Source organism: Carassius carassius, chromosome 40, assembly GCF_963082965.1.
Source record: "Carassius carassius chromosome 40, fCarCar2.1, whole genome shotgun sequence".
In the NCBI taxonomy this organism is placed as follows: domain Eukaryota; kingdom Metazoa; phylum Chordata; class Actinopteri; order Cypriniformes; family Cyprinidae; genus Carassius; species Carassius carassius.
The window spans coordinates 15,652,263-15,679,747 of NC_081794.1; the positions used below are offsets into that span (position 1 = coordinate 15,652,263).

Consider the following 27,485-nt stretch of genomic DNA (forward strand, 5'->3'; position numbering starts at 1 on the left):
AGCCTATATGTCAACACTTACCAGCTGTATGTTAAAGTCGTAATATTTATCATGACAATTACGCACTAAATAAGGAGTCACTGCCCCATGACTTTTCCTGTAACCTGACATTCACTTATTCAAACACTTACAAATCTCCATGTTTAACCAGCTGATGCTCGCTCTGAAAAATACTGACAACATAAAGCAGTGCTGAAGGGCTTCATTACACCCTTGTGTTGTATTAATGATAACATGAGAAGAATTCCAGACCTTCTCCTTTAATATACAGCCTTTAATCATAATGCTGGCTAATTCATATTGCAGTGTGACTGTGTGTTCGGACCCACTTATCCTATTTCTCTGATACAACAGAAACCTGACACACACCTGACACACAAGAAACACATACAGTAGGGTCCAAAGGTTTGAGGCAACACTGAAAAGCTGTTTTATCATCATCAACATTATTATTATTATTATTTAAACCAATACATTTTGTGAAAATCAAATCTAGATTTGAGAACATTTTAATTTGTACACTATTTTTTGTGTTCCTCATTTAATTAATTTTCCCCATTACAGTAAAAATCTGAAGAAAAAAAACTAATGTCATCTCCAAAATTACATTAATATTAATATATATAGCAAATATGCATGTACTCCCAAACTCTGGAATAGCCTTCCTGATAATGTCTGGGGATCAGACACACTCTCTCTGTTTAAATCTAGATTAAAAACGCATCTCTTTCGCCAAGCATTCAAATAATGTATCTCTTAAATTGTGAGTGTAGTTGCATCTGATCAAATGTGCATTCTTATTCTTTAGCTTGGGTTAAACTAAATAATTTTACTTTGTTGGAACAGCAGCTATGCTAATGAAGTCTCTATTTGTTTCTATGTTTTGCCATATACACAAGCTCCAGTCTGGATCCAGAACACCTGAGAAGAGATGATGCTGACCCCTCAGAGGACCTCAGATGATGCTAACCCTGAATCAACAAACAGAACTAACAAATATTGCTACAAGTGTGTCTAAATCATATAATTGCTGTTAATAATGTTCATCGTCTGGCTAACTAAGTCTTGTATAAATTTTTTCTGAAAAATCCTGTCATATGCCAACAAACTGACAGTCACCACTTATAAGCTACTACTTGATAGTGTAGAAACATAATTTTCTTTAAAGTTGCTTTGTAATGATTTGTATTGTAAAAAGCACTATACAAATAAACTTGTATTGAACTGCATGTTGCATATAACAAAACAATTTCTTTAAAATAAATAAAAACAAATGTAACCTTTTTTGTGCTCTCAGAAGTCCATAAAAAAAGTTTTAAGTATTATTTATATACTATTTAATAATATTTTATTATTTATTTTTTTATATGACGTTTGTCATTTGCTCATATGCTTTTTATTTCATGTTCAGTTTTAGTAACTTTAGCTCTTAAAATTATTTTATTTCACATTGTCAAAGAAACATTTCCAATTTTTGTTTAGTTTTTTTTTTTACGTTCGAGTTTTTCATCTAATATTGTTTTCCATCTTTATTTCAATGAACGAAAATTATTATAAGGTAATAAAAACACTGCGGACGTCTATATGTCCAAATCTTTATACATGACTGAAACACAACATAAACTAAAGCCTAATGTTGTATATTTATTTTTATTTAGGTAGTTGAATAAATCAATAACCTTGCTACCTGTCAAAAACGGCATTTATCTATTATAATGTATGAACTCTCATTCACTCTTGATTCAATTATCTGTAATGACAGCAACTACAGTTATATTAACATGCATATGCCAAAGTCACTCTTCAGACATTTATAAAGAAAACAGCTGTCACTTCATTTTAAAAACTGTAAATATCCTCGTGACTTTTTTTATGTTTTCCTGAAAACTCATAAGCTGTAATGTGGAATTTGTCTTCCGGTACTACGTGGGTGTGAATCATAGGTTTGAATGACTGTGAAATCTTTCATGATTTTATTAGAAAGCAAACATAAGAATAACTTTTAAAATAATAGTTATGCGTCAAGATGAACATAGCTTGAAGCAACTTGTTTACTTGATTATCCATACATCTTTTTTATTATTATTATTAATATAGAAGTATCATCATACTATAGGACTGTCAAGGAATTTAAATTACAGATTTGACCATAAATCTAAGCATTAAATATAGTCTTACTAAGACATATTATGTATTAATACTTAACTTATATTTATTTTATGAAAGTAGTTTGAATCTCACTGATGTACATTACAAGATACATGAATATAAATCCCTCACAAGTTGTTTTCCTATTTGGAGTGTGAGCGCCATATACGCACTATATCATACGATATGGGCTATAAAACAATGGATCATACAAATAAATGCAAACTTTATAAAAGGGTCAATAAAAAAAAATTCACAAGACACATCCTTATTAGAAAGGGAATAACATTACTCTCTATATCATATGTTTTGACATCAAAAATGCAGAGTTTAATGTACATTTACACCAACTCCCATACCCACGCATTCAAACAGTCTCACAAAGCATGAGGTGTGAGTCAGCATATTATAAGCATGAAACACAACAGTGTTTAATATCTGGAGCAGATCAAGACATCAAAAATGACACTGGGTTTTTAACTCCGAGATGAAAATCTGTCATAACATAGTTCCTTTCATGTCAATCTAAATAGAAAAGAGCAGTATAAACATTTTGCTTTTTTCTACAAAAGACAAAGTTATACAGGTTTAGAAGTACATGATGAGTAAGAATCTATTTATCAGTCAAACTGTATAAAAACACAAAAGGATAAAGCATTTTGTTAATAGTAAATACAAGCTAATTTGTACACATTCAGTGCCTCCATTAAAAACTGAAGACTAGTCATGCAGGTTGTGCCACACATCTTGATCAGTGCATGTGATATTTTGTACAAACCTACTAGTCAGTTCATGTTATGTGTTATCATGTGACATACAGTACATGACTGCACCATTTAACTCTTCCGCATTGCTCAACTGGAATTTCAGTAATTTGACGTTCTTGAAAGAAGTGCTAAACATTATAAGCACGCACAGACTCACACATAACTGTACACACACAAACGCGTTTCTGAAACAATGTACATTCCATATTAGGATCCAAAACAACTGAACATTTGAATAAAATGGACACACTTAAATGAGATTTACTAAACAAGCACCAAAGCGGCTTTAGTGTGTACAAAGCAAGCCATACAACACTGACTTTCCCATGTACTTTGTTCGAAATTCCAACAGAATTATATCTCCAATCTTGAAACGGATGTTTGAGAATCATCAAAACACTTCCCGTACATATCGAGTCTGTATCACACATCTAGAGTTTAAAAGATTATTCCCATTTTAGGGATTCTCGATCTGCCAGGATGCAGTTGATTTAGTCTATGTCATACTTCGAGTTTTAGCGACAATGCTGGCAGCCTTGATCACACGGTATCGCTCTCGGAGGTTGCGTCGCCGGACGTGCTCGTTGGTGATTTCCAGTACGTTTGCTACAGGAAACCAGCCTTTCTGTCCATCAGACAGACGGATTCCCTCATACCATCCTAAAGAAGGAGAGAACAAAAACACTGTTGGAATACATTTCAACATGCAGATGTGCTTCCAGTAAATAGAAGGTATAGACACGCCTTCGTTGGTTTTGCGCACAATATTGATGATCTCTGTGGGCTCCAGATTTAATTCATCTGCTTGGTTAGCCACATATTGCTCCACACACTGCACCTGAGGGCAATCTGTCACACAAAGTCAAACATGATTAGAAAGAAAGTAATCTGTAGAGAAAGGTTAATGTGATCAAAATCAAGGGCAAGCACTAACATGTCCCAAATGAGTCAGAAATCTGAGAGGCTTAGAGAAATAAGCACCCACACTTACCCCAGTCTTCATATATGACTTCTTCTTGATCATTGTTGGCGTCATTGGGGTTCGGGAATGCTGCCAACCACCTGTGCAGGTCAGATCTGATCGGAGAGACAGAAGAAAAGTGAGCACCATACATCCTGTGGAACAACTGTGGAAATGTATTATTTGTAAAAATATATATATATATATATATATATATATATATATATATATATAGTGGATGCCTCCTCATACATTGTTGATAAAAAAAAAAGTGCGCATTTGTATTCCTTTTATTGCGATAATTAGGCATGCACTAAATGTTTGGGGGGCTTGAATTTTTATTACAAATTTCTTTAATGTTACAAATGATTTCTATGGAAAATAAAATATATATATAATAATCCTGAAATAATTTATCATGTTTTTTTTGTATCATATCATTTAACATTGATAATAACAAATGTTTTCCGAGCAGCAAATTAGCATACAGGAATTATTTCTGAAGGATCATTTGACAAATTTTTGCTATCACAAATTTTTAAGCTATTCCATTTTTGATAAAATCAAATGTAGCCTTGTTAAAGATTTTCATAAATATTAAAAAAATCTTACCAACCCCAAATGTTTAAACGGTAGTGTACATAAACAAGACATGTATATCTGAATTACTAACAGAAAAAAAAAAAAAAAGAAAGAAAACGAAATCAGAATATATGATTATATTTCTAACTCTACGCACTGTGTAGGAGCTTTGAGAACTCTCTTCATCTGGCGTCCCTGGTGATTCTCCAGCAGAGTCAGAGAGAAGCAGTGCTCCAGGACGGGCTGGACAGATGTGTCCTCCCTACAAGGCTCCACCTGGACCAGGGAGCGATGGGCATGATCGTGAACTACATACCGCTCAGAACTGTAGCACAGGGAAATAAATTAGTGAAGTCTGATTCAGAAACAACAGGATTAAATAAACAGCAAATGCAAACAGTGGTATTACTTTTTTATAAAAGATAATTAAAAAATGAATGCATATAAATGGCATGTAAATATAACGCAGTGTTTCGTAACTCTCATAAAACGGAGTGAAGTCATAACACAAACAGGTTTTTCAGCTTTCTACTGTACCTTTTCTTGCTGGCAATAACAAGTAGGTCATTGAAGAGAAAGAGGTAGATGGGGGTGAATTTGGGGCGGTGGTTCAAGAATGATCCTCCACTGTTTACTTCCTGCAGTTCTCCTTTTTTCTCCAAATAACGTGTTTGAGAGATAATTGGCACCGCCTAAATAAATGATTCAATGATGAGACAACATTTAAACAAATAAACAGATCAATTCAAATAATTATTATAAATATTATTTAAATATAAATTATATATAAAATTGTAAATACTCCTGTTTTTCTTTCAATAAAGCACAAAAAAAAAACATTTTGGTAGAATCAAAAAGAAGCTAGGGAGCTGATTGAGACGCACCCTGAGATTTTATACTATTTTTCAGTAACTAATCAAAAGTAAATCGCATTTGTGCAAGTGATCATGTGACATTCACATTGTAATTTTGTTCATTGTAAAAAAAAAACTGATTTTTCACTGGTGGACTAATAATTTTTAATTATACTGTAAACATCTGTATAATAACAATTGCTCTACGAAGACAGGTTTAAGGAACAGGACTAAATAAACATTAAAGGATTTTTTAAACCTTTTATGTAGTGTATAAAACAGCTCTAAGTGAATTAAAACATCGTGCAAAGTTTTTAATTTGAAAGTGTACCTTGTATAAAGTTATTGTCTCTCAAAAGAGAGTCGATTTTGAATCATTGACGTCAACATGAAGAATTAGCATATTGCCTGCCCAATTGTTGGTATTTTCGTGTTGGAGTGAATAAAAATGCTAATTAGTTTTTTGCCAGTAGGTGCCACTGTTGGAGCAGTAAAAATAGTGGTTTCCCCGGTAACGCTGTACACAAAGCAGCACTGCGCTCACAAACACTTCATCACGTCTGTTTCACACATACTCCTTCTGCAGTGCGTATGCGTTACGTTTTTTGGGGCACCCATGTTAACGGATGAGAGCGTTTGCACTGCAGGTTGCGGTCCATCAGTGTGTTCTGCGTGCAGTGAGTGTTTACGCAAGATCTATTTTTGTTGTGGTGCACCCGCTGGATTAAAATGACAGCACATAAAGTGACAGCACAAAATTAACATTGATTGACACAGGAATTTTGTAATTTCAAAATTAATTTATATTATTTATTGATAATATTGATAAACACTTGGTTTTTTTGGCTAGATTTTAAATAAGGAAAAGTGCACTTTTAGATAAACAAGGCAACATAATAGATGCACTTGTTGTGGTAGAAAAAAAAGTTCTTTAAGACCCGCGGGATTGCTTGTAATAAAGATTTAAATGCAAAAAACGCAGACTGTTTCTGTCAGTGGTGAGTTTTAATTTAAAATGTGATAAACGACTTTTAACAAGAAATGTAGGCTATATGTTGTGTTTGCAACTTGCTTGAGCAACTTATTATACAAACCTAGAAGTCAAATGCATGAATAATACGTTGTTTATATTTATGTCTATGAAAGTTGTTACTGTGTACTTTGATAAAAGAGGATCACAATCCTGAAAAAGCTTTTTCAATAACAACTTTTGGATTTGAAATCAAAACAATGAATAAGTATTGTTTGTGGCATAACATTTTGTCAACACCAGACCCAACAGTTGTCGCACCGTGCAGCAACAGCTAAAGTCTGTCTACACTGGACGTGACAAAGCGACTGTAGGAAATCATTTGAAATTTCTGTCAATACATCATAAATAGAACACAGCAGCAGTTTTTCGTCAGGGATTTGTCTCGCTACGCCAGATACAGTGTAGACAGCATCACTATAGTATTTTGCCGCGTCCAGTGTAGACACATGTAAGCAGCCGTGGATGAGTAGCGGACTGCAAACATGTCCTGTGTGAAAGCACAATGAGTCCGTGCTGCTTCTGTGCCGCATACGCACTGCAGATAGAGTATGTGTGAAACAGGCATCAGGCATTACAGGCATGATGCGGACCAATCACCACAGATTAGCATCATGCAAAGGCAGGGTTTGAAAAAATAAATCATTGATCGAATCACCTGGGAGTCGTTGAGGAAGTAAGGTATTACTGTAATTATAATTAAAATGATAAGACAATGAAAGTGTTTTTTGACCTTGCATGCGTATCAACCTGTTGTTGGCAACTCCCAAAACCGAAATATGAACATTTCATTACCCATAGTAGGGGTACTTTACTACAAAAGTATATTTGCTTACCTTTAGTTTGTCAAACTCCAGCATACCATTAATATGAATCAGCTCCTCCACGTGCTTCATTTTTCCAACCTGAGTATTACATTCTTCAATGATCTGTGAGGACATGCGTGAGGACAAGTAATTTAAGATCATGTGACAACACCAATAGCCATAAACATTACGTACACACACCAAAACTTAATTGAATCTGAATGCATGACAAACATATTAAAACTAATAAACTTCTTTTACTAGCCTAATGCTTTAAAACCTCTAGTGACCCAACCTGCATTTAACCTGGTTTTCCACTCCCTCCCCTCTTTCCCCTTATTCTTGCTCTCTTTTCCTTTTATCTTCCACTCTAACAGGTTATTCTGGGAACAATGAGATCTAGTTTGATCAAGGAACTGTGGGTGAGGAGTGGCTTTATAATGAGATGAAAAAACAGGGTGCATTTACTGTGACATTGAGGTGTTTACCTTGGACACAGAGTCCAGAGCTTTAGATGCGGTTTGCTCCTTCTCGGTCCCAACAGCCGTTCTCTTAAGGATGCTCTGATGAAGAAAAAAAACAAACAAATTTAAATTTAAAAAACTTAATTTTTTATTAAGGATTATCTTCATATTATCTGGATCACTTTAAGACAACTCTGCGGATGAAGTGTAATATGTTTAAACAAAAGCAAAACAAAAAAAACTTTGAAATTGGTTCCAACAAATACATATGTACTACCATTTTCAATTTTGGGTACATTACGATTTTTTGTTTTTCAATGAAGTTTCTAATGCTCATCAAGGCTGTATTTATTTGATAAAATAGTAAAATTGTTAAATATTATTCCAATTGAAAATAACTTTTTTTCTATTTGAATATATTTTCAAATGTAATTTAATTCCTGTGATGGCTTACAGCCACACCACACGGAAAATGTATTCTTGAAGCTTCATACTAATAGGTCAGAGATTGGCACAAATGAGCGGGACTTTCTCGAGTATGACGTCATAATAGGGAGAAATCTGGAACCGTTCATTTGGAGAGACTGTTTATGATTTATAGGGATTATTAAAAAAATGAGTGGGTAGATTTTTACTGTTATAGGCTGGTTGTTTATTACACACTGCCACACAATTGTGTTCAAACACTTTATAAAAGTAATTTTTGCATTCTATGGCACCTTTAAAAAAAATCCCATAGTGGATTATGTGAATTATGCACTCACCTCAATGAGCATTTTTATGCGTGTGATTCGCTGAAAGGGCAGCAACTGGAAGGACATAAAGGGCAGTCGCTGACAAATGGGCGACTCCTGGAGTCGGGTGATTACAGCCGCAAACTGAGTGTTAGATTGCCTGGGACAGATATAAGGCAAAAGAACAAATGAGAAAAAAAATGCATGATAAGAAAATTAGACAAAACAGCTGGAGATCTTGCTTGTGTGTGTAGGTGTATGTGTTTCTCACATTAGATTACTATATGTCTTTGCTTGATAAACCTGGTTTCGAACATAGTCTATATACGCAGGGAAATTATGTTGGGCATGATAGTGGATGATGTCACAGATGTCAGAAATGATAACGCTCTTATCTAGACGCTCCTCCAGGTCCTTTAGAAACCTGTCAACATAAACAGACAGTGGTATTTGTAAAGGAATTTTTGTGACTGCTGTGACTTGTTTTACAGGCTACACTGCATTATCCAAGCATTAGACTATTATTTGCAGAGGACGTTTTTGTCCTGAGATTTCATGTTTAATATTTTTTTCTATTAATAAAACATCAGACGCTGCCATCTCAGCAAATTCCGATGGGTTACACATGGAAAATCATTTGTTGCTGTACAATAACAATGCCGCAAATGTAGACTATGGGGTTCATGTATAAACAAAACTATTTTTTTTTGGAAAATATAAACTGTACATTGTCTTCATTTTACACACACAGGCACTCACCTCTTGCTGACCTCTTGGATGCGCAGAATGTTTGAGAACAGGGTTTTTTTGTCCATGTTAAGAAGAGTGTCATTCAAGTCACTTGACTCCATAAAATGCTCTGTTAGGACATGCAGAGAGCGCTGGTATGACATTTCTGATTTAATCACCTCGAACATGCTCTGCACACAAAGACATGAAACATATAAATATAAGACTAAACTATTTCTATCCAGTTCAGATTTTGAGAAAGAAATTACTAACATTTTATTTTCTGGAATGGATTATTGTAATTCCCTTTATTATGGAGTTGATGTTCGAGCACTTATGCGTTTACAGCCATGTTAAAACAATATCTTTTAAATACAAATGGGGAGCTTTTTTAAAATAGTTTAATTTTTACAAGTGATTACGTGATGTGGGTTTGTATATTTTTGTGATCTTCTTGTGTTTCTTAGCTTGTGAATGTGAAGCACTTTGGATAACTGAAAGTGAAAGTCGTGACATTTGCCAAGTATGGTGCTCCATACTCAGAATAGGTGCTCTGCATTTAACCCATCCAAGAGCATACACAGCAGTGAGAAGTGAACACACCATGAATACACGTTACTGTGCTATATAAATATAAACAAACTGTGCTACAAAAATATTATTCAAATTCAATTTACTTTTCAATTTCTCAAAATGTAGAATCTTTATATTGGTAGTAACAGCTTAATTTTTTCCCCCCACATTCACCGTTATTAACTTTTACCCCAAAAGTGAGGATTTCTGCTCACCTCTTGGTACTTGCACTCCTTTGGACTTAGGGTCTGCAGGACCCCGCTGTTTCGTACTGCTGGCTGGTCCCGCCATAAATTGCTCTGCTTGAGATTTGGAACACTACTGGATCTGGGATGCATGTCTTCTCTCTCTGGGCTGGATGTAAAGTCCATGCTGGTTTTACTGATGTTGCGACATACTGTCCTCCTGATCTCCTTGTGTATATATGTTTCTGTGTAAATCTGATACAGCTCTGCAAGGGTCAGAAAATATGCCATTCAAATCAAACCCCCTATAATCTATTTATTGAGAATTTTTACTAGCGTAAATATATAATTCATCAGAATTTCTTTATAGTGTTTCTTTCTTAACTTGCATCATGTCTGTCTAATAATTTTCCATTTAGAACCAGCAATTTATTCAATGAGAAAAAAAATGTATACCCTCAGACGACCCAGCTTCTAAGTCATAAGATTGTTGATGAGGTGGAATGGTTCCTGGAGGTCTAGAGATGCGACAGAGATTGAGTTACACATAGTAAAGTCAAATGTGACATCTGTGTGACTAACAATAAGCATAAGAGAGCAGAAACTGTTTGAGAGATATAAAGAAATATAAAAAACTAAAATACATATACTTCTCAGTGGATTTTTCTCCTTCGGCCCCTGCAATGTCATTCTCATCTGATGATGTCATGAAAGGAGAAACCAACAATTAAACAAACACACAGAGATAATCAACAAATGTCAGTTTGAGACAATTAATTGAAAGAAATGCTGCAAACATGCTTTACTTCTGTTATATGAAGCATTTCTGAGTGAAACAGTACACTCAAAAAAAAAAGGATCAGGATTGACTGGATTGCTTAAAGTGTGCATAATAATTTTTTCTGAAAAAGAAAGCAAGTCATGCCTGTTTGGAAGTTTTGCTATTGTTAACTAAAACTAAAATGATTAAAAATATTTTTTGCCAGTGGAAATAAAGTTAAATGATAATAAACTACTACAGTAGTTAACATGAACTAGTAATGAAAAACACTTTTAAAGCATTTAATAAACTTTTGATTAATTTAATGATTTATTAAGCTTTAGATTACCTTGATTAAGTTGATGTTATTTTATCATTTAAATAATACGTTATTAAAATAAAAAGTTTTAACTGTCACTCAAAAGTTGTATCTATTAGTTAATGATTCGATCAATGGCGATTAACTGAAATAAAAAAAGTCCTTTAGTAAATAAAATCACTGAAAATGTATTCACTGTTTGGAACATTAAGAACATTAAAAGATTTCACATCAACTTAAAAAGCTATTATGTACCTATAGAATTGAGAGAATGATTGCTGTTCACGTAGATCTTGGCTGGTGTGGTTCTTTGCAGTTGGGGACTGGCAGGTGGACTGCCTTTTTTAGGGGGAAGCAGAGGGGAGGAAGGATGTGCCAGAGGCTGAGGCAGAATAATGTGAGGACCCCTGTAATCTAAAGGCATTCTGGGAGGAATTGTCGGAGGGGTGACCTTACTAACAGTGTCCGGCCTCTTTTGAGGTCTGGGTGGAGCGACCACATCCAGGATAACATCGTAGATGGACTCATCTGAATCCTCCACAGGCTGTTCTTTGGGGACGTTTAGAGGAGTCTGGGGAAATGAGACAGCAGAGGCAATCAACGTTGGAGGTCCAGGGTCCGATCTCCTCCTCAGCTGCTGCTCTAACAGGATTCGAGTCACCTGAAACTTGTCTTTTTTAATTTGCGGTTCCTCCTTTTTGATCTCGTCTTTAGGTAATAACTCACTCAGAGACTCCGGCTTCTTATTTGACTTCTCTTCATTCACTCCCTCTCCTCTTTCGTTTTGATCCTCCGTGTCACTGTACTCGATCTCATCCTCCTCACCCTCGTCATCATCTTGCTCACTAATTGGCACCCATACGAGCTTCATGCCAGGTCTCTGCAGGTGACACATACAGCCGCAGTTCTTCTCACAGAGAGGCTCTGGAAGAGGGCTGGAATCCCGCTCTGCTCGCAGTTTGTCGCATTCTTTTCCATCAAGATCTAGAAGATGACATGGATTACGGTCACGGTTTAAGGGAACTTTAAGATGAGTAAATAATGTGATGCTATTTCATTTATTTACTTAAAAAAAATGCAATTCATAACATGTCTTCTTTCAGACTAGTCGAAAGAAAACATCCAAAATACACATTTATGTGTTTATTTATTATTAAACTTTATATAGTTATGTCTGTAAACGCCAATTACAATACATATTTTAAAAGCTTTAAAGGTCTCAAAATGAATAGTTTTTTTTTTCTCATCCACTGAGATAGGAAGATTCTTTCATCTTTTTTCCCATAAATTGAAGGTTTTTACACAGTGGTTTGTTTGTGTAACATTCACCTAAATTATATAATATTTCATTCCTAAAAAACAAAAAACAATGGTGACAGTATTTTCTAAATTATGGAGAGGTAAAAACCTTTCACTCTATTTCAGCAAAAAAAAAAAAATAATAATAATTAATCTATATTTATCCAATGTTCATATTTCTGCTCTGGAAATGTGTGCAAATCAGTGTGTTTCTAATAATAATGCAGCATTTGCATATTTGAACAAAACCATTTAGAAAAATGTTATACACAGTGATTAATTAACTGGAAAGAATCTGTTTCTATCCATCTATACTACATCCACCTGTGGTGTCTTGTTTTAAAAATTCATGCTTTGGGGAAAAAAAAATTACATCTTTGAAAAACGTCACACAAAATCATCATTTAATTTAAACTTTTTTGTAAATAGCAGTAATGTTTTCAAAACCATATGGAATGAACAGGAATACAAAGAGTACATTTCTAAAGACCTGACTACATTTTAAAGTTTTTTTTTTCTTTGACACTCTTATCCATCTTTGAACCTTACATAAACGTGGTAAACAAGCTGCAGCAAAGCCTGATCTACAACCCTTAACAGTACCATGACTGAATGTCCTTGCATGTTACTTCCAAGCCTCCTAAACAGTCAAACTAACTAAATGTATATAAGAGTTTTATGAACAATATATTGGAATGTTAAGCAAGAAAAAAGCAAAAAGGTCAAGCTTCTGTTCAACTTTGGAAGAGCCTTTATGGTAAGGCATAATCTAAATAAAAGGCTCTAGTCTTTAGGCAGACAACTACAACTGAATTACTAACAAAACTTAATATTCAATATTCAAAGTATCAAGCATTTTTTAGATTTATATTTAATAACGTCTTTCTTTCAAGCTTTTTATTCATCAGTACTGTTTGTACAGTATTTTTGATCAAATAAGTGCAGTCTTGATGAGCATAATCCCCCAAACTTTTGAATGGTAGTGTAGTTTTAATATAATTAGTCCCCCACCCACACACACACCCATCTGTCCATGTGCTCAGCCGACGACACAAACTGTGTAATCCTACAGACTGACCAACATCTAAATGACCGCCGATGAGTTACGCCTGAATCGAATCATAAATAAATATAATCTAAAACATCCAAGTACAAGAGAGTTGATCAATTTAATTTAAAAATGACAAAAAAGGAAACTGGCGTGAGTTTTAGGAACACAAACAGCTCGCAATTTAGAAGTGTGTCACACAAGTTCGCATTCAAAGTTACTTTCGAAATTATATTGTTAAAAAACCAAACTAGCAATTTACTGTACATGCCATCTCTCCAAGATTACTAGCAACGCTAACAGAGAGCAGCAGAATTTACTCAGATGATGATCATTAAAATATGATGTCCTTAATTTAATGTTGTAAATAGTACTTAGTAGTTCTTTATCTTTATCCTTGTCTTCATTTCTTTCTAGTTTGCATGTCAGAATCTATTACTCAAAGCAATCAAACACAAAGAAGATTCAATGGGTGAAAGATCCAACACATACTCATGGACATATGTAGCACTTACTCTCTGGCTATTAACCTAATGAAATCTATGGACCAGCGTTTCAGAAGAAACAGATTCGCTGCTGAGAAAGATGCCACAACAACAGTGAATACTCGTTTGAACACACAGTGTATTTTCAGGTCAATGACAACAGGTGAATTACATTGGTTGATGATAAATACAATCAAATGAAATAAAATGTAGATATGTATTTCCTTTCCAACCAGAATGTAAGATCTCAACACTTTAGGTCTCAATTTTTTTTCCTTTGGGTTTCAACAAGGTAAATCCTAAATAAACAACATACAACCCAATTGCACAACAAATGTTCCTTTTTTTTTTACGATGAAATCCAATCAGAATTGCAGTCCTTGTGAAAGAGTGCTTTGAAAAGTTTTGAGAAAAAAAATAAAATAAAAAAAAAATAATAATTGTCCTTTATCTGTTGGTAATGAAAAAGGTCAATTCTTCTGCGGCGACAGAATCTGCGTTCATATTGGCTCGTCTCAAGTTCAAAACTCATCACCATTGGTCATAGTATAACCCAAATGAAAATATACGTTTGTATGAAAGTAGTAATATTTTTCTTTTATGAAATTACTAATTTTGATTACTTTTTAATAACGCTCCCATTATTATATTGTTATATTAATAACAATATTTTTTCTGTTACTCCACTGGTAACCTTTGGTTACACTTTCCCTTCCTGAATCAAAGCACGTCCCTGTGCTTGGGAGTGGCTAAGTCAGACAAGTGAAGCTGCATTGGATCCAGAATTGCAGTATTTATTGTAATCTCATTCCCCCATTGACTCAGAAAGTGCAGAGCTCAATCCATGCAATAAAGACTGAATAAATGAAATCAATGGATTTCCCAGCTGTGCATACTGCCGTTTGTTTGGTGGTCTACTCTGTCTTTTTGAACGTTTTGGACCCATGGCTTCTGAATCATTTTCCACAGTTGGAATGTCTATGAATTGTCTGGATGTGGGCAAATCAAAATCAGTGTGTTCTCTACATGTGCAGCAGGTTCAATTTCATTCACCACTTCAAATGATTCAGGTAGCTCACTTGACTCATTACATTCTTTTTCTGAAGTTACTTTCACAAATCTGTCTTCACTATCACTTTCAGGTTGAACCCCAGAGGTGCACGGTTCTACGTGATCCATCACAGGTGAGTTTCTCTCTACTCCATCACTGATTAAATTTTGATCAACAGGTGAATCATCTCTTAATGGATCCAGGATGACAGATGGTGAGCTCTCTGACACTACATGAGTTACGTTCCTTGTAACCAATAAACTCTCTGAGTGATCAATTGGTCTTGCTTCAGAAACAACTCTAGTAGTGAACTCCAAGGACTCTTCAGGTATATCAAGGTAAACTGATTCACTCTCAGATTCAGAATGACTATACACAGTCTCTGTTTCGTGAATGTCCTTACATCTGAACTGGGCTCTTGTCCTAGGCCTACGATATCCTTTTCGCTGGACAGATTCTTCAGCTGCAGTGCTAGGCAAGAACCCGCAGGGAAGAAGTAAATCACGTTGCATAGTACGCACTGGACTTTCCTTTCCTTCTGGGCGAACTGTATACACAGGAATACCACTGCTTTTCGTCAACACAACATAAACATCAGGTTCCCATTTATCCGCCATTTTGTGTTTCCCTCTTGGCCGTACATTCCTTACTAGGACTCGATCACCTACATCCATAGCGGAGACAACTACATTCCGATCAAATCTCCTTTTGTTTCTCTCCGCTACCTTCATGGCATTGCGAGTTGCGAGCTGGTAACTCTCCTCCAACCGATCCTTCAGAGATTTGACATACTGTGAATGAGATTGGAAGGAGTCATTGACGGGAAGTCCAAAAGCAAGATCCACGGGCAATCGAGGCTGGCGTCCGAACATCATTTCGTAAGGTGAGTACCCCGTAACATTGTTTTTTGTGCAGTTGTATGCATGCACAAGCGGTTTAACAAATTCCTTCCAGTGGGCCTTCTTGTCATTCTCCAGGGTCCCCAACATTTGCAGCAAGGTCCTGTTAAACCGCTCCACTGGGTTTCCCCTCGGATGATAGGGAGTCGTCCTCACCTTACGGATACCTGCGACTTTGCACAGCTCCTAAATGGTTCTGGACTCAAAATCTGGGCCCTGATCACTAGGTAATTTTTGAGGAAAGCCATAGTGCAGTAAGAAATGATCCCAGATACATCTGGCCACGGTCCGAGCCTTCTGATCTTTCGTAGGTATCGCAATGGCATACTTTGTAAAATGGTCTGTAATGACCAATATATCCTTTGCGTTGCTACTGTCTGGCTCTACCAACAAGAAATCCATACAGACCAGCTCCATGGGCCTGCTGGTCTGTATGTTCACTAAAGGAGCTGCTCTCTGTGGTGGAGATTTTCTCCGTATACAACGCTCACAGGTTTTGATTTTTCTCTCCACAGCATCAGCCATTTTAGGCCCAAAGAACCTGTAGCGAAGGAGGTCAAGAGTTCGCTCCAGCCCTAAACTTATTCCACTCTCTCATCCACATTGCCATATTAGGTGACTGGAGCTTCCTACCAAGGGGTTTTTCACCACACTCTAGGTACTCAAGGACCACTTTCAACTCTGGATCTGCTCGTTGCTGGGCTGCTAAAGCTTCTTCAGAGAGGTGAGGGATTACAGGTAAGCCATTTTCATATTCTTCTTGAAATTCCTGAGGCAATGCACCAGCATCCATCTTTAAGGACTCCACTAATGTCATCAAGACAGGGTGATGCTCATCCCATGCCTGGCTAACCTGATGTTTCTCACACACCGCCTTCATTGCATCTGGCAGAATCAGAGGCAGATCTTTGTCGATTTCAGATAGATGATTGAGAGTGAATTGTTTAATTCTCTCCTGTTCTTTTTGAGATTCCAGATCATTCAACAGCTGTCCATTCGGACGTCTGGACAACCCATCGGCATCCTGGTTTTGGGCTCCTGCTCTGTAGTGGATTTTGAAATTATATGTTGATAACCCAGACAGCCATCTATAACTGGTAGAGTCCAATTTGGCCGAAGTCAGGATATAAGTTAAGGGGTTACTGTCGGTTACAACAGTAAACTCGTACAAATAGTCGCTGAACTTTGAGGTAACCGCCCACTTGAGGGCCTAAAACTCAAGTTTATGAGCAGGATATCTGGATTCACTCTTAGTTAGTGCTCGACTTGCATAAGCAATGACCCTCAAATGACCTTCTTGTTCTTAATATAAAGCGGCACCTAAGCCTATGGTGCTTGCATCAGTATGCAATACATATGGCAATCTAGGGGCAGCATATACTAGTACTGGAGCAGTTGTTAATTTCTCCACAATTGTCTCAAACGCCTGCTGACAAGAAGCATCCCACCTGCCTCCCAGCTTTTCCTTTGGATCATAGTAATGACGATTTGTGTCTTTACACTTTCTTCCTTTTCGGATTGGAGGGTATCCAGCTGTGAGGTTGCTGAGAGGCTTGACTATTTTAGAAAAGTCTTGAACGAACCTCCTATAATACCCAGCAAATCCCAAGAATGATTTTAGTTCCTTGAGAGTTTGTGGCCTTGGCCAGGTTTTAATGGCCTCAATTTTCACTGGGTCTGTCTCTACACCATGTTGAGAAACAATATGTCCCAAATATCGCACTGAAGTTTGAAAAAATTTTCATTTTTCAGGCGAGAGTTTCAAGCCATATTCCTTCAGACGAGTGAGGACCTGCACTAGCCGATGTTCGTGCTCTTCAAGGGATTCTGAAAAAATGATTAGGTCGTCTATGAAAACTAGTACCTCCTTTCGATTGAGATCACCCATGCAGCGCTCCATGAGCCGTTGAAAGGTACTGGGAGCATTTGTAATCCCTTACGGCATTCTATTAAACTCCCAGAATCCTTGCGGGCACACGAAGGCGGTCTTATGTTTATCCGCTTCCTCCATCTCAATTTGGTAGTACCCAGACTTCAAATGCAGAACGGAGAACCACTTTGAACGGGTTAAAACGGAAAACACCTCTTCCAAGTTGGGAAGCGCATAGGCGTCCTTTATAGTCTGGGAGTTGAGTTTTCTGAAGTCGATACAAAGGCGTACTGAATTATCCTTCTTCCTCACCACCACAATAGGGGAGGCAAAGGGAAACTCAGATTCTCTAATAATTCCAGCAGCCCAGCAGGTGCTTGCAGACAGCGTCGACATCCTGTGGATGAATGGGCCTGGCTCGATGTTTAAAAGGAGTTTCATCACTGAGTTTGATGTGATGTCTCACTTTATCGGTATGACCATAGTCCATGTCGTGAAATGCAAAAACCTCAGGCATTGTGTTCAGTAAAGCTGATATTTGGGTCCTCCACTCTGCTGGTAAAGGGGAATCACCAAAATCAAATTTTATCGGTGAGCTGCCAGAGTTCAATTGAATATGAGGAGCATCATGTTTTGCCTGCATCTCCATTATGTGATGAACAGTATACATTTCGCGATCACAGCTTTTGGTGGAACAGCTATGTCAGTCTGGGTGTCATTTCTCACCACTACAGGTAAAGTAAAAGAGCGTTTAGCAGGCAAAGTGTACAGTCCACTAGCCACTAATAATCCACCTGGCATAGAGGACATTTCTGGCTGCCCTAATGTTGTCAAGCTCTCAGGAGAACGGCAACTTAGATTAACAACTCCGTCAAGAAAAGCAACACTCCCTGCTGACACAACATGTATTATTATTTTATGCCTGTATTATTTTCAATGCCTTTTACTCAGTTCAAGCATTACTCCTACTGTACAAATGACTCGTTCCTTTTCTTCCCGCTTTTGATGACTTCACAAACACCTTTGACAAGGTGTGCTTGTCTCTGTCCTTGGAGTCATCTTTACCTGACTTGGATGCTGATCAGCATCTTAGCCTGTTAAATTCTGCCTGCTCAGAGGTTTTGAAACCACTGCTCCACTTAAACCTAAGAAGTCAAAACCTTAAATCTGGCAACCTTAAAACCATGGCTCAATGATAACATCTGCTCTGAGCCAAGCTTGTAGAAGAGCTGAATGAAAATTGGAAAAGGACAAATTGCAAATTTCATTTGAAATGCTTAAAGAATGTTTTGCTACTTTTAGTATTTTTCTAATTTAATTGCAAAGAATCATCATAGGTCTAAAGCCTTATTTTCTGTCTTAAAGTTTTTTTTAAGTTTTAAATCCTTCTGTAAATGTGATTTCAAATCCCTCAGTGTCATTATGTGAAGATTTCTCAAGGTTTTTCTGTGATAAGATTACTCTGAGATCTCAGTTGCAACCACTTGCTAATGTTTCACCTGAATTTTGCTGCTCTTCAGCCATATGGAGTGCTTTTGATCCAGTTTCTCTCCAGTCTCTCAAAGAAATTATCGACCATTTAAAACCTTCTTTCTTCTCTCTTGATGTTATCCCTCCACGTATTTAAAAAAAATGTTTTGACCTAGGTTACCTAGGTGTCTTTTCTGAATAAATGTTACATTTCAGGGACTATACCTGCTAGCCTCAAAGAAACAGATTGTTTATTACTAAAGCTCTGGAGAAAACGGTGTTTATTCAGCTACAGTCTTTTCTTGGTGCAAACCATATTTTTGAAATTTTCCAGTCTAGTTTTAAGCCTCCGCATAGCACGGAGTCTGCTTTTTTACAGGTCCTTAATGATACTTCATTAGTGACTGACTCTGGTGACTCTGTTATCCTAATTCTGTTAGACTTAACCTTGGCTTTTGATACAGTTGATCATAAAATGTTTTAATCTCGACTAGAATATTTTGTGGGCATCCAGGGAACTGTTCTTAGCTAGTTCAAATCATATTTAACAAATAAAAATTTCTCTGTCAAATAAGGTCATTTTTATTCATTGCCTGCTAAACTTTCCTGTGGAGTGCTGCAGGGTTCTATTTTCACACCCATTCTTTTTTCTTTGTATTTAGCTCCTTTGGGCTCTATTTTCAGAAAGCATGGTGTATCATTTCACTGCTATGCAGATGATACCCAAATTTATCTACCTTTTAATATTAAGTATATATGCTGCTCTGGAATCTCTTTTTGCATGCCTAGATGAAGTGAAAACATGGTTCTCTCAATTTGTTTTATTTCTGAAAGAATCAAAAGCCGAGGCTATAGTTTTTGGCCCTAGTGAAAATTCAGGTAGCAGAAGTATCGACCTGGACTACCTTGATTCTTTTACTTCTTCCTGTATTAAGAACCTACGTGTTTTCTGGGATCAGGTTCTCAAATTTGTTAAACAAATAAATGCAGTTATTAGTTCCTGTTTTTTTTCAGCTATGCCTTCCCTCCATAATCAAATATTTTCCCTCTGTGAAAACTTTAGAGATTGCTATCCATGCATTGATTACATCTCGCTTGGACTACTGCAACTCTCTTAACCTTAGCAATCTCCAATTAGTACAAAACGCCGCTGCTAAATTCCTCAAAGGACAATGTAAATTTAATCATGTTACTCCAATTTTTTAAACGTTACATTGGTTACCTGTGCATCTTAGAATTGAGTTCAAAATTCTTCTCTATGTTTTTACATTTATAAATAACCTGGCACAGAGCTATCTATCTGATCAACTTACAGATCCATACAATCCTACATGAAATCTGAGGTCTGGTGATCAAAGACTTTTCTCTGTCCCCAGATCACAGTAAAAGCATAGGGGGGACAGAGCTTTTGCGGTTGATGGCCCTAAGTTGTGGAACAGCCTTCCAGCCTTTATCAGATCAGCACAGTCTTTAAATGTTTTTAAATCATCTCTTAAAACCTTTATCATTTCTTTGACTTTTAGTTTATTGTGAGTTTATGGTATGAATCTCTGGGTTGCCATGTGCTCTATTTTTTTGTTCAGCACTTTGGTCAGCTGTGCTTGCTGTTTTTAAATGACAACCAATGTAATCACTTTTAGGATGCTTGAATTTTGTGCTGCTTGCATGCATAAAGGAATAGTTCTTCCAAAAAATTAAAATTCACTGAAGAACACGGAGCTTTTTGCTTCTCATGACATAAACTGATGTACTGGATTATTGTAATGTTTTTATCGGCTGTTTGAACTCTCATTCTGACGGCAACCATTAATGCAGATGGTCCACTGGTTAGCTAATGATGTAATGTTACATTTCTGCAAATCTCAAACTCATTTACATCTTGGGTGGCCTAAATATGAGTAAATTTTAGCTAATTTAATTTTTAGGTGAAGTATTCCTTTATATTTCACAGCTATATAAAATGTGGTGACTGAATGTTGTGGGGAGGAAAATCTTGAGGATAATTTCCATGGTAGTAGGTCAAACAAATCCTGAAAAGAAAGTTAATACACCACACCTGGTCGGCTTTCATCAACAGCACTCAAAGCTCCTTCTTGTCTCTCTTGGCAGTCCACCTCGTCTTTCTGTCCACTGTGATTTTGTCTGGCCTTTGGATGCAGAGGAGGTGCCTTGCCATCGCTGATGGGAGAAGAACTGGGCAGTTTGCGTCTGGGTTTTATTGCAGGGGGTCTTTGTTGTCTCCATTCTATGCTGGTGCTCTTTGCTGGATCTCCACTTGGAATCTTAGCCTCTGGCTGGCTGAATTGGTTTACTATCTTTTTGACATTCACAGAGTTCTGTGAGGCTGCACCTTCCACAGATGAGGTGTCTGAGGTATTATTGGACCGCTTGATAGGAACCGGGGTTCTTTGTTTAACCTCAGTTTTCTGAGGCAGATCCTTAGACTCTTGAGAAGACATCTTGATCTTGGATTTGAGGTTTTAACCACAGCAACCTGGCCAATATGAGGCCAGGCAGAAGGGTCACCGAGGGCACTTTGATCTTCAACCTGCAGTAACAAATAGTAAGGACATTAAACATGACTGATGCATCCTTACAGACTCTTTCCATCATTTGATCAATACCACAACACCTGCCATTGCAGTGTATTCATTAGATATATTACAATTCTGTCTGCTACAGCTAAATAGGCGATATTAATGTCACAATGAAACAGAATTCCATTTTATGACGAACATCAGAGTGTAACAATTTAATCAAAATTGCAGTCTGGTGACTTGGTTTTTGTATTTATTGTTGATTGATTTTTAAATTTTTAGGCATGTTGCACAAAACAGTGGAGGCACATGATTGTAAACTTGAAGATACAGGGTTATAGCCAATTCAATTAATGGGGAATTCTTGCATTTTGATTAAACATTATGACAACTGAAAAGATAAAACACGCACATATGAATTATTCAGATCGAAAATATGCATTTAGATAATAGGGCAAATTTTTATGTTTATTTTTATGTTATTTTGTGCAACTAAATTAGAACACTATAACCAAAATAAGTCATTGAAGACATCACAAAAAGTAATATATTAATTTTTTGATTCATTGAAGTTTACATTTAACAGTGTAACATGCACACTTAAATATCTAATATTGACAGATACAATAAAAGAACTGAAAAAAAAAACTCCAATATCAGCCAATAACCAATATAGTACCAATACATTGCCCAGCCCTAGTTTCCATACTTTCAGTTTCGTATCCCTCATGAAGAGTACTGTAACTGAAACCTCGGCCATCTACAGGAGTCATAGTCCTCAAAACTACATAAATATCTGTCATGATGATTAATATCTGGTAACTCTGTAAATAAACCAATTATTGTCAGATCAGTGATCTTTGTACTGTAGTTACCTCACACCATACAGGTTTACCTGCACTTTGCTCATAAAAGGAAGAAGTCTACATATATATATATATATACACACACACACACACACATATATATATACACACACACACATATATATATATATATACACACACACACACACATATATATATATATATACACACACACACACACATATATATATATATATATATACACACACACACATATATATATATATATATATACACACACACACATATATATACACACACACACATATATATACACACACACACATATATATACACACACACACACATATATATATATATATATATATATATATATATATAGATATATATATATATATATATATATATGATATAAATATAAAATATGAGCTAAATTTGCAATCAGACTGGTTGAGAACAGAATTAAATTTGGGTACTTTAACCTTTCAGATTCCATGCACGTCTTAGTAATGCATGATGAGATTAAACAACAATGATTAGTGGTAAATATATACCATTTTATTGCTTATTGTTTCTCCTTATTTAAAAACAAAACCAATGCCTTGAATTGAACTGATTTGGAATCTTTATTTGGAATAAACCCATTCTGGAAATACTGGAAGGGAGCAACTTTGACGTCACTGACTTCACTTGACTCGCACACCTCAGGCTCGAGCAGGTCTGTCAAGTTCTCCACTGCTGCTGTGCACTAATTTGTTATCCTTAACATAAAAAGCCAGAAAGAAATGTTTTCACATGAGGTGAAACGGGGCGGTTGAAAAGTTTACCATTTAAAAGGGCGATAATGTTTCGTAATTTTTTGATCGTACTGATAATAAGGTATAAACACCCCTTCAAGCAACAGGACATCCAATGCTTTGGCAGTTTTTTCCAGAAAAGTGTACAAGACACTTCACCTCCAACCTACAAACACCTTGGGGTCGGAATCCTTCTTTCGTTGAGAAGTTTGGTTTTGCTTTCAAATTCCTTAGAATCACTAGAATGTTGGGATGTATACTGTATCACAGTATAAATATAAAAAGTAAATAAAAAATATGTTTAATGTAAAAATGCAGAAACTTTTCTGATAGGATTGGGTTACAGGATATTTAACTACCATGATGTAACCTGTCATTAATTAAGCATTAATTTGTATATCTGACAGACATAGTAAACAACTAAGTAAGACGCAGTACTACATTCACAGCCGAGGCTGCTAAAATTCAGAATTGTAATATTACACCAGAGTACTTACCAAATGTTTCTCACTCTCCTATATAATCCATAAAGAAAAGGGAATTCCTGAAATGTGTCCAGAGCAAACTTCCTCATAAAAACAAACACATTAGAGCGGCGTGGTGTAACTCTCACAGTGCACATGAACACATCCGTGCACGAGCAGTTAGACAGACATCCATGTTAATACATGTCTTTAAAATGACAGCAACAGATCGTCGCATCCCAGCGCGAGCTTCATATCCGTGCGGATCTGACCAGACGTTACTTTCGTCTTTCCTCTTTTTTTGTCCTCTCCGGTAAATCCAGGCGCATCTCTGGCTCTGTGTGGGTAAGAAGAGCACCAGCTGGAGAGGGACAGTGTGATTAGTGCACACCGCTCCGATTCTAGAACGAATCGTTCGATTTAACCGGTTCTTCTTAGTGAATCGGTTGAACCAGTTCACCAAATCTGAATGAATCGTTTTTAAATTTCACCTAAACTACATTCGATTCATAATTTCATAACAGTTTATAATGGTTTTATTAGTTTGCAGTGCACATTTTTGATCACATAATTTTTTTCCCCAGCCGTCACCGACTGAAAGATCGCATTAATGTTGGGAGAAAGACAGTAGGCTACAGCAAACCTCAGTTAGATATAGTCTACACTGTTTTCAGTTCTAAACTTGATTCTGGCATTTGATTCATGACATTACCAATCAAACGTTTGAAATTGCTATAATTTTTTAAAGAAATATATACTTTTGTTCGACAAGGATGCATTAAAATAATATAAAAACAATTAGACATTTATAATGTTACAAAAGATTTTTTTTCCCAATAAATTCTGTTTTTGAATTCTGAATTTTCTATTCATCAAAGAATCCGGTCACTGTAATGGTTTCCACACTTCATTAAGCAGTACGAACATTTCAAACTGTGGTAATGATAAGACATGTTTTTGAGCAGCAAATCATATAAATCATAATATATTTAATATATTAATATATGCAGATCATATAAAAATTATTTCTGAAGGATATTGTCACACTGAAGACTGGAGCAGTCAAGATCTGACATCACAGGGGGGAACATTTTCATTTAAATTGCAAAAACATTCACAATATTACTGTTTTTGACTATATTTTTTATCAAATAAATGCAATTGGTGAACAAAGAACCTTACTAATACAAAACCTTTAAACAGTATAACATCAATAATCATATTATCAAAACAAGAATAAGCACAATTATGAGCATTTGTAAAATAAATTATTTTGTAAACATCAAATTAGTTGCTTGTTCCATTCCATAGCATGCTGTAAAGCATTTGTTTTCCCATTTACAGTCCAAAATAGGCTACTTTTACACTTGTCTAAACTATTTTGTTTAATCCAAAATTGTATGTATGTGGTCCTATTAAAAGAACACTTTCACGCTTGTGTGTGGTTTAGATTCCTCTAAATTATAATAAAGTGTTAATAAATTATGAATTATTTTGGCTTAAGTTAAATTTACCTTATATTTACCTTTTTTAAAATATTCCGTTAAATCTGCTGAGATACAAGAATCGTGAACTAAAACTCTCATTTCCAAGCGCTAGTCAGGAAACTTATGAATATTCATGTATGGAGCCCATTGAAACAGAAAATCTCGTAACACTGGCCTGGGAATAGATATCATTACGTCATCGCGAATGACGTCATTACGTCGGGTCGTAAAAGAGCAGATGAATTTTTTTTCTTTAACCGGTTCATTGAAACGAAATGTTCGAAAGAACTAGTTCGCGGAAAAGAACCAGACTTCCCATCACTAGAGCACACCTTTCTTTGGCTGCCACCCAGCGGAGACTCTCAGTGTGTGTGTGTGTATCAGATTTATGGGAATCAAGCACAGTAAAACCTAAAATCATCTATTAGCTACGAAATGGCTGTTTATCTACTGGGTGAGTCTATAATTGGAGATACATTTGGCATTTCATTAAGTTAAGAGAAAAAAAAAGTTCATTAGCAAAAAAATTTATCAGTATAGCCTACATTTTTCCTTTTTTTTCTTTTTAATAAAAAAGCTTATGGTATTATTTGTCAACTCTGTTACAGACAAATTAGGCCATGTGTAGAAATAACAATAAAGCATAGTAGGAAAAATCCTTCTTGTATCATTAGACAAACAGTTTAACATTTGGAAATGAGAATATTTAAAAATAAAAATACCTGTCTCCACAGAATTGTCCTTTTGGTGCAAATATTTTCATCGGAAAATGAATTGTATAATATCCAGTAAAAAAAAAAAAAAAAAACACAGAGAGAGAGAGAGAGAGAGAAATGTTGTTAAAATATTATAAGGGTGCATCATTCCATTCAATTCAAGTTTATTTGTATAGTGCTTTTTACAATATAAATCATTACAAAGCAACATTACAGAAAAAGTAAGTTTCTACAATATTTAGTAGTAGCTAATAAGTGGTGACTGTCAGTTTGTTGGCATATGACAGGATTTTTCAGAAAAATAAATACAAGACGTAGTCAGCCAGACGATTAACATTATTAACAGCAATTATTATATGATATAGTCACACTTGTAGCAATATTTGTTAGTTCTGTTTGTTGATTCAGGTTTAGCATCATCTGGGTTCCTCTGAGGGGTCAGCATCATCTCTTCTCAGGTGTTCTGGATCCAGACTGGAGCTTGTGTATATGGCAAAACATAGAAACAAATAGAGACTTCATTAGCACAGCTGCTGTTCCAACAAAGTAAAATTAATTAGTTTAAGCTAAAGAATAAGAATGCACACTATTGTCAGCATTGTTTACTCTACCTTGGTAACAGAGTTTGACAGTAACAGAATTGACAATTTAATTTAATTTTTGCCAAAAACTTGCTGGCATAAATGCTAAGAGCACACTAATGACATCATGATTAAAATACCTTTAAATAACCCAATTTGTGATCAGTAATAAGTTTTGTTTTCCTTTTGATATTGTGGTAACAGCGTTGACATTCTTCAAAATAACTCTTTAGATTCATTTATTTTCTCAAATAGAGCACACAGACTTTTCGGTGCTTCAGATCTTATCAGTGAGGGAAGATGTCATCATTTCCTGTATCTTACATAGTTGTGGGAGATAATTATATCACCTTAGAGGCAAAATATGGTATGGTAACAGAGTTGGCATGATTTATGGACACACATTTTAATAAGAAAAAAGTTATTTTTAAACAATTGAATGTTGTAGAATTAGGTAAATTAGTATTAATGGCTTTTATGTATAAAATTAATGAGATATAACAAAAAATTACACGAAACATGATGAAAGAAATTCCATTCGCCAACAAGAAATCATGATTTTGAGGTATTTAAGACACTTTTTACACAAAATATTATATTGTAACATCTTGTAAGTAATAAAATAAGTAAAACAATTATGAAAATAATTAATAATATAACCATTTGAAAAAAAAAAGAGAAAAAAAAAGACACCAAAAGTACCTGCAATTAGAATCACCCTATGAGCAAATTGGTTTAATAAGAATACAAAAACAGGGAGTGTAGAATATACTAGCTATACTGTGAGGGAGTAATTGCTGGAAAAATATCGTTCATAAAGAATGTTTTTAGTGTCTTAAAACAAGACTAAACGGATCTTGAACAACCGACTTCTGACAGTCTTTTACTTTAAAAAGCAGGCGGAGCGTCTCGAGGATGGGATACCACTGCAAACCCCGAGTTTACAATTCAAGAATCGTCTTTTAATAAAATAATTATCTGTTTCCTTGAATTAAACATTAATTACTACATGACAACATTAACAAATGAATACAAGTAAGTT

At 35.7% G+C, this 27,485-nt stretch overlaps 1 protein-coding gene across 1 annotated transcript; it reads right to left on the bottom strand.

Moving 5' to 3' along the window:
* Positions 1–2,924: 2,924 nt before the first annotated feature.
* On the bottom strand, positions 2,925–24,050 carry LOC132121875 (ephexin-1-like). The gene is made up of 16 exons (XM_059531613.1): positions 23,693–24,050; positions 21,091–21,582; positions 11,168–11,896; positions 10,478–10,529; positions 10,290–10,351; positions 9,864–10,099; positions 9,106–9,266; positions 8,618–8,770; positions 8,377–8,506; positions 7,637–7,711; positions 7,179–7,271; positions 4,996–5,150; positions 4,616–4,783; positions 3,907–3,992; positions 3,660–3,764; positions 2,925–3,575 (listed from the first exon to the last, which is right to left on the bottom strand). The coding sequence occupies exons 2-16, from the start codon at positions 21,491–21,493 to the stop codon at positions 3,412–3,414; spliced, it is 2,772 nt and encodes a 923-aa protein (XP_059387596.1). The 5' UTR covers positions 21,494–21,582; positions 23,693–24,050; the 3' UTR covers positions 2,925–3,411.
* Between the last annotated feature and the right edge of the window lie 3,435 nt (positions 24,051–27,485).

Bases quoted from the DNA above. Each gene is read 5' to 3' on its own strand.
- LOC132121875 (XM_059531613.1), bottom strand. From the start codon at position 21,493: ATGTCTTCTCAAGAGTCTAAGGATCTGCCTCAGAAAACTGAGGTTAAA. The intron at 7,712-8,376 runs GTGAGTGCATAA...TTTCTTCATCAG, and splicing joins GCATAAAAATGCTCATTGAG to AGCATCCTTAAGAGAACGGC. The intron at 7,272-7,636 runs GTAAACACCTCA...ATGTCCTCACAG, and splicing joins CTCTGGACTCTGTGTCCAAG to ATCATTGAAGAATGTAATAC.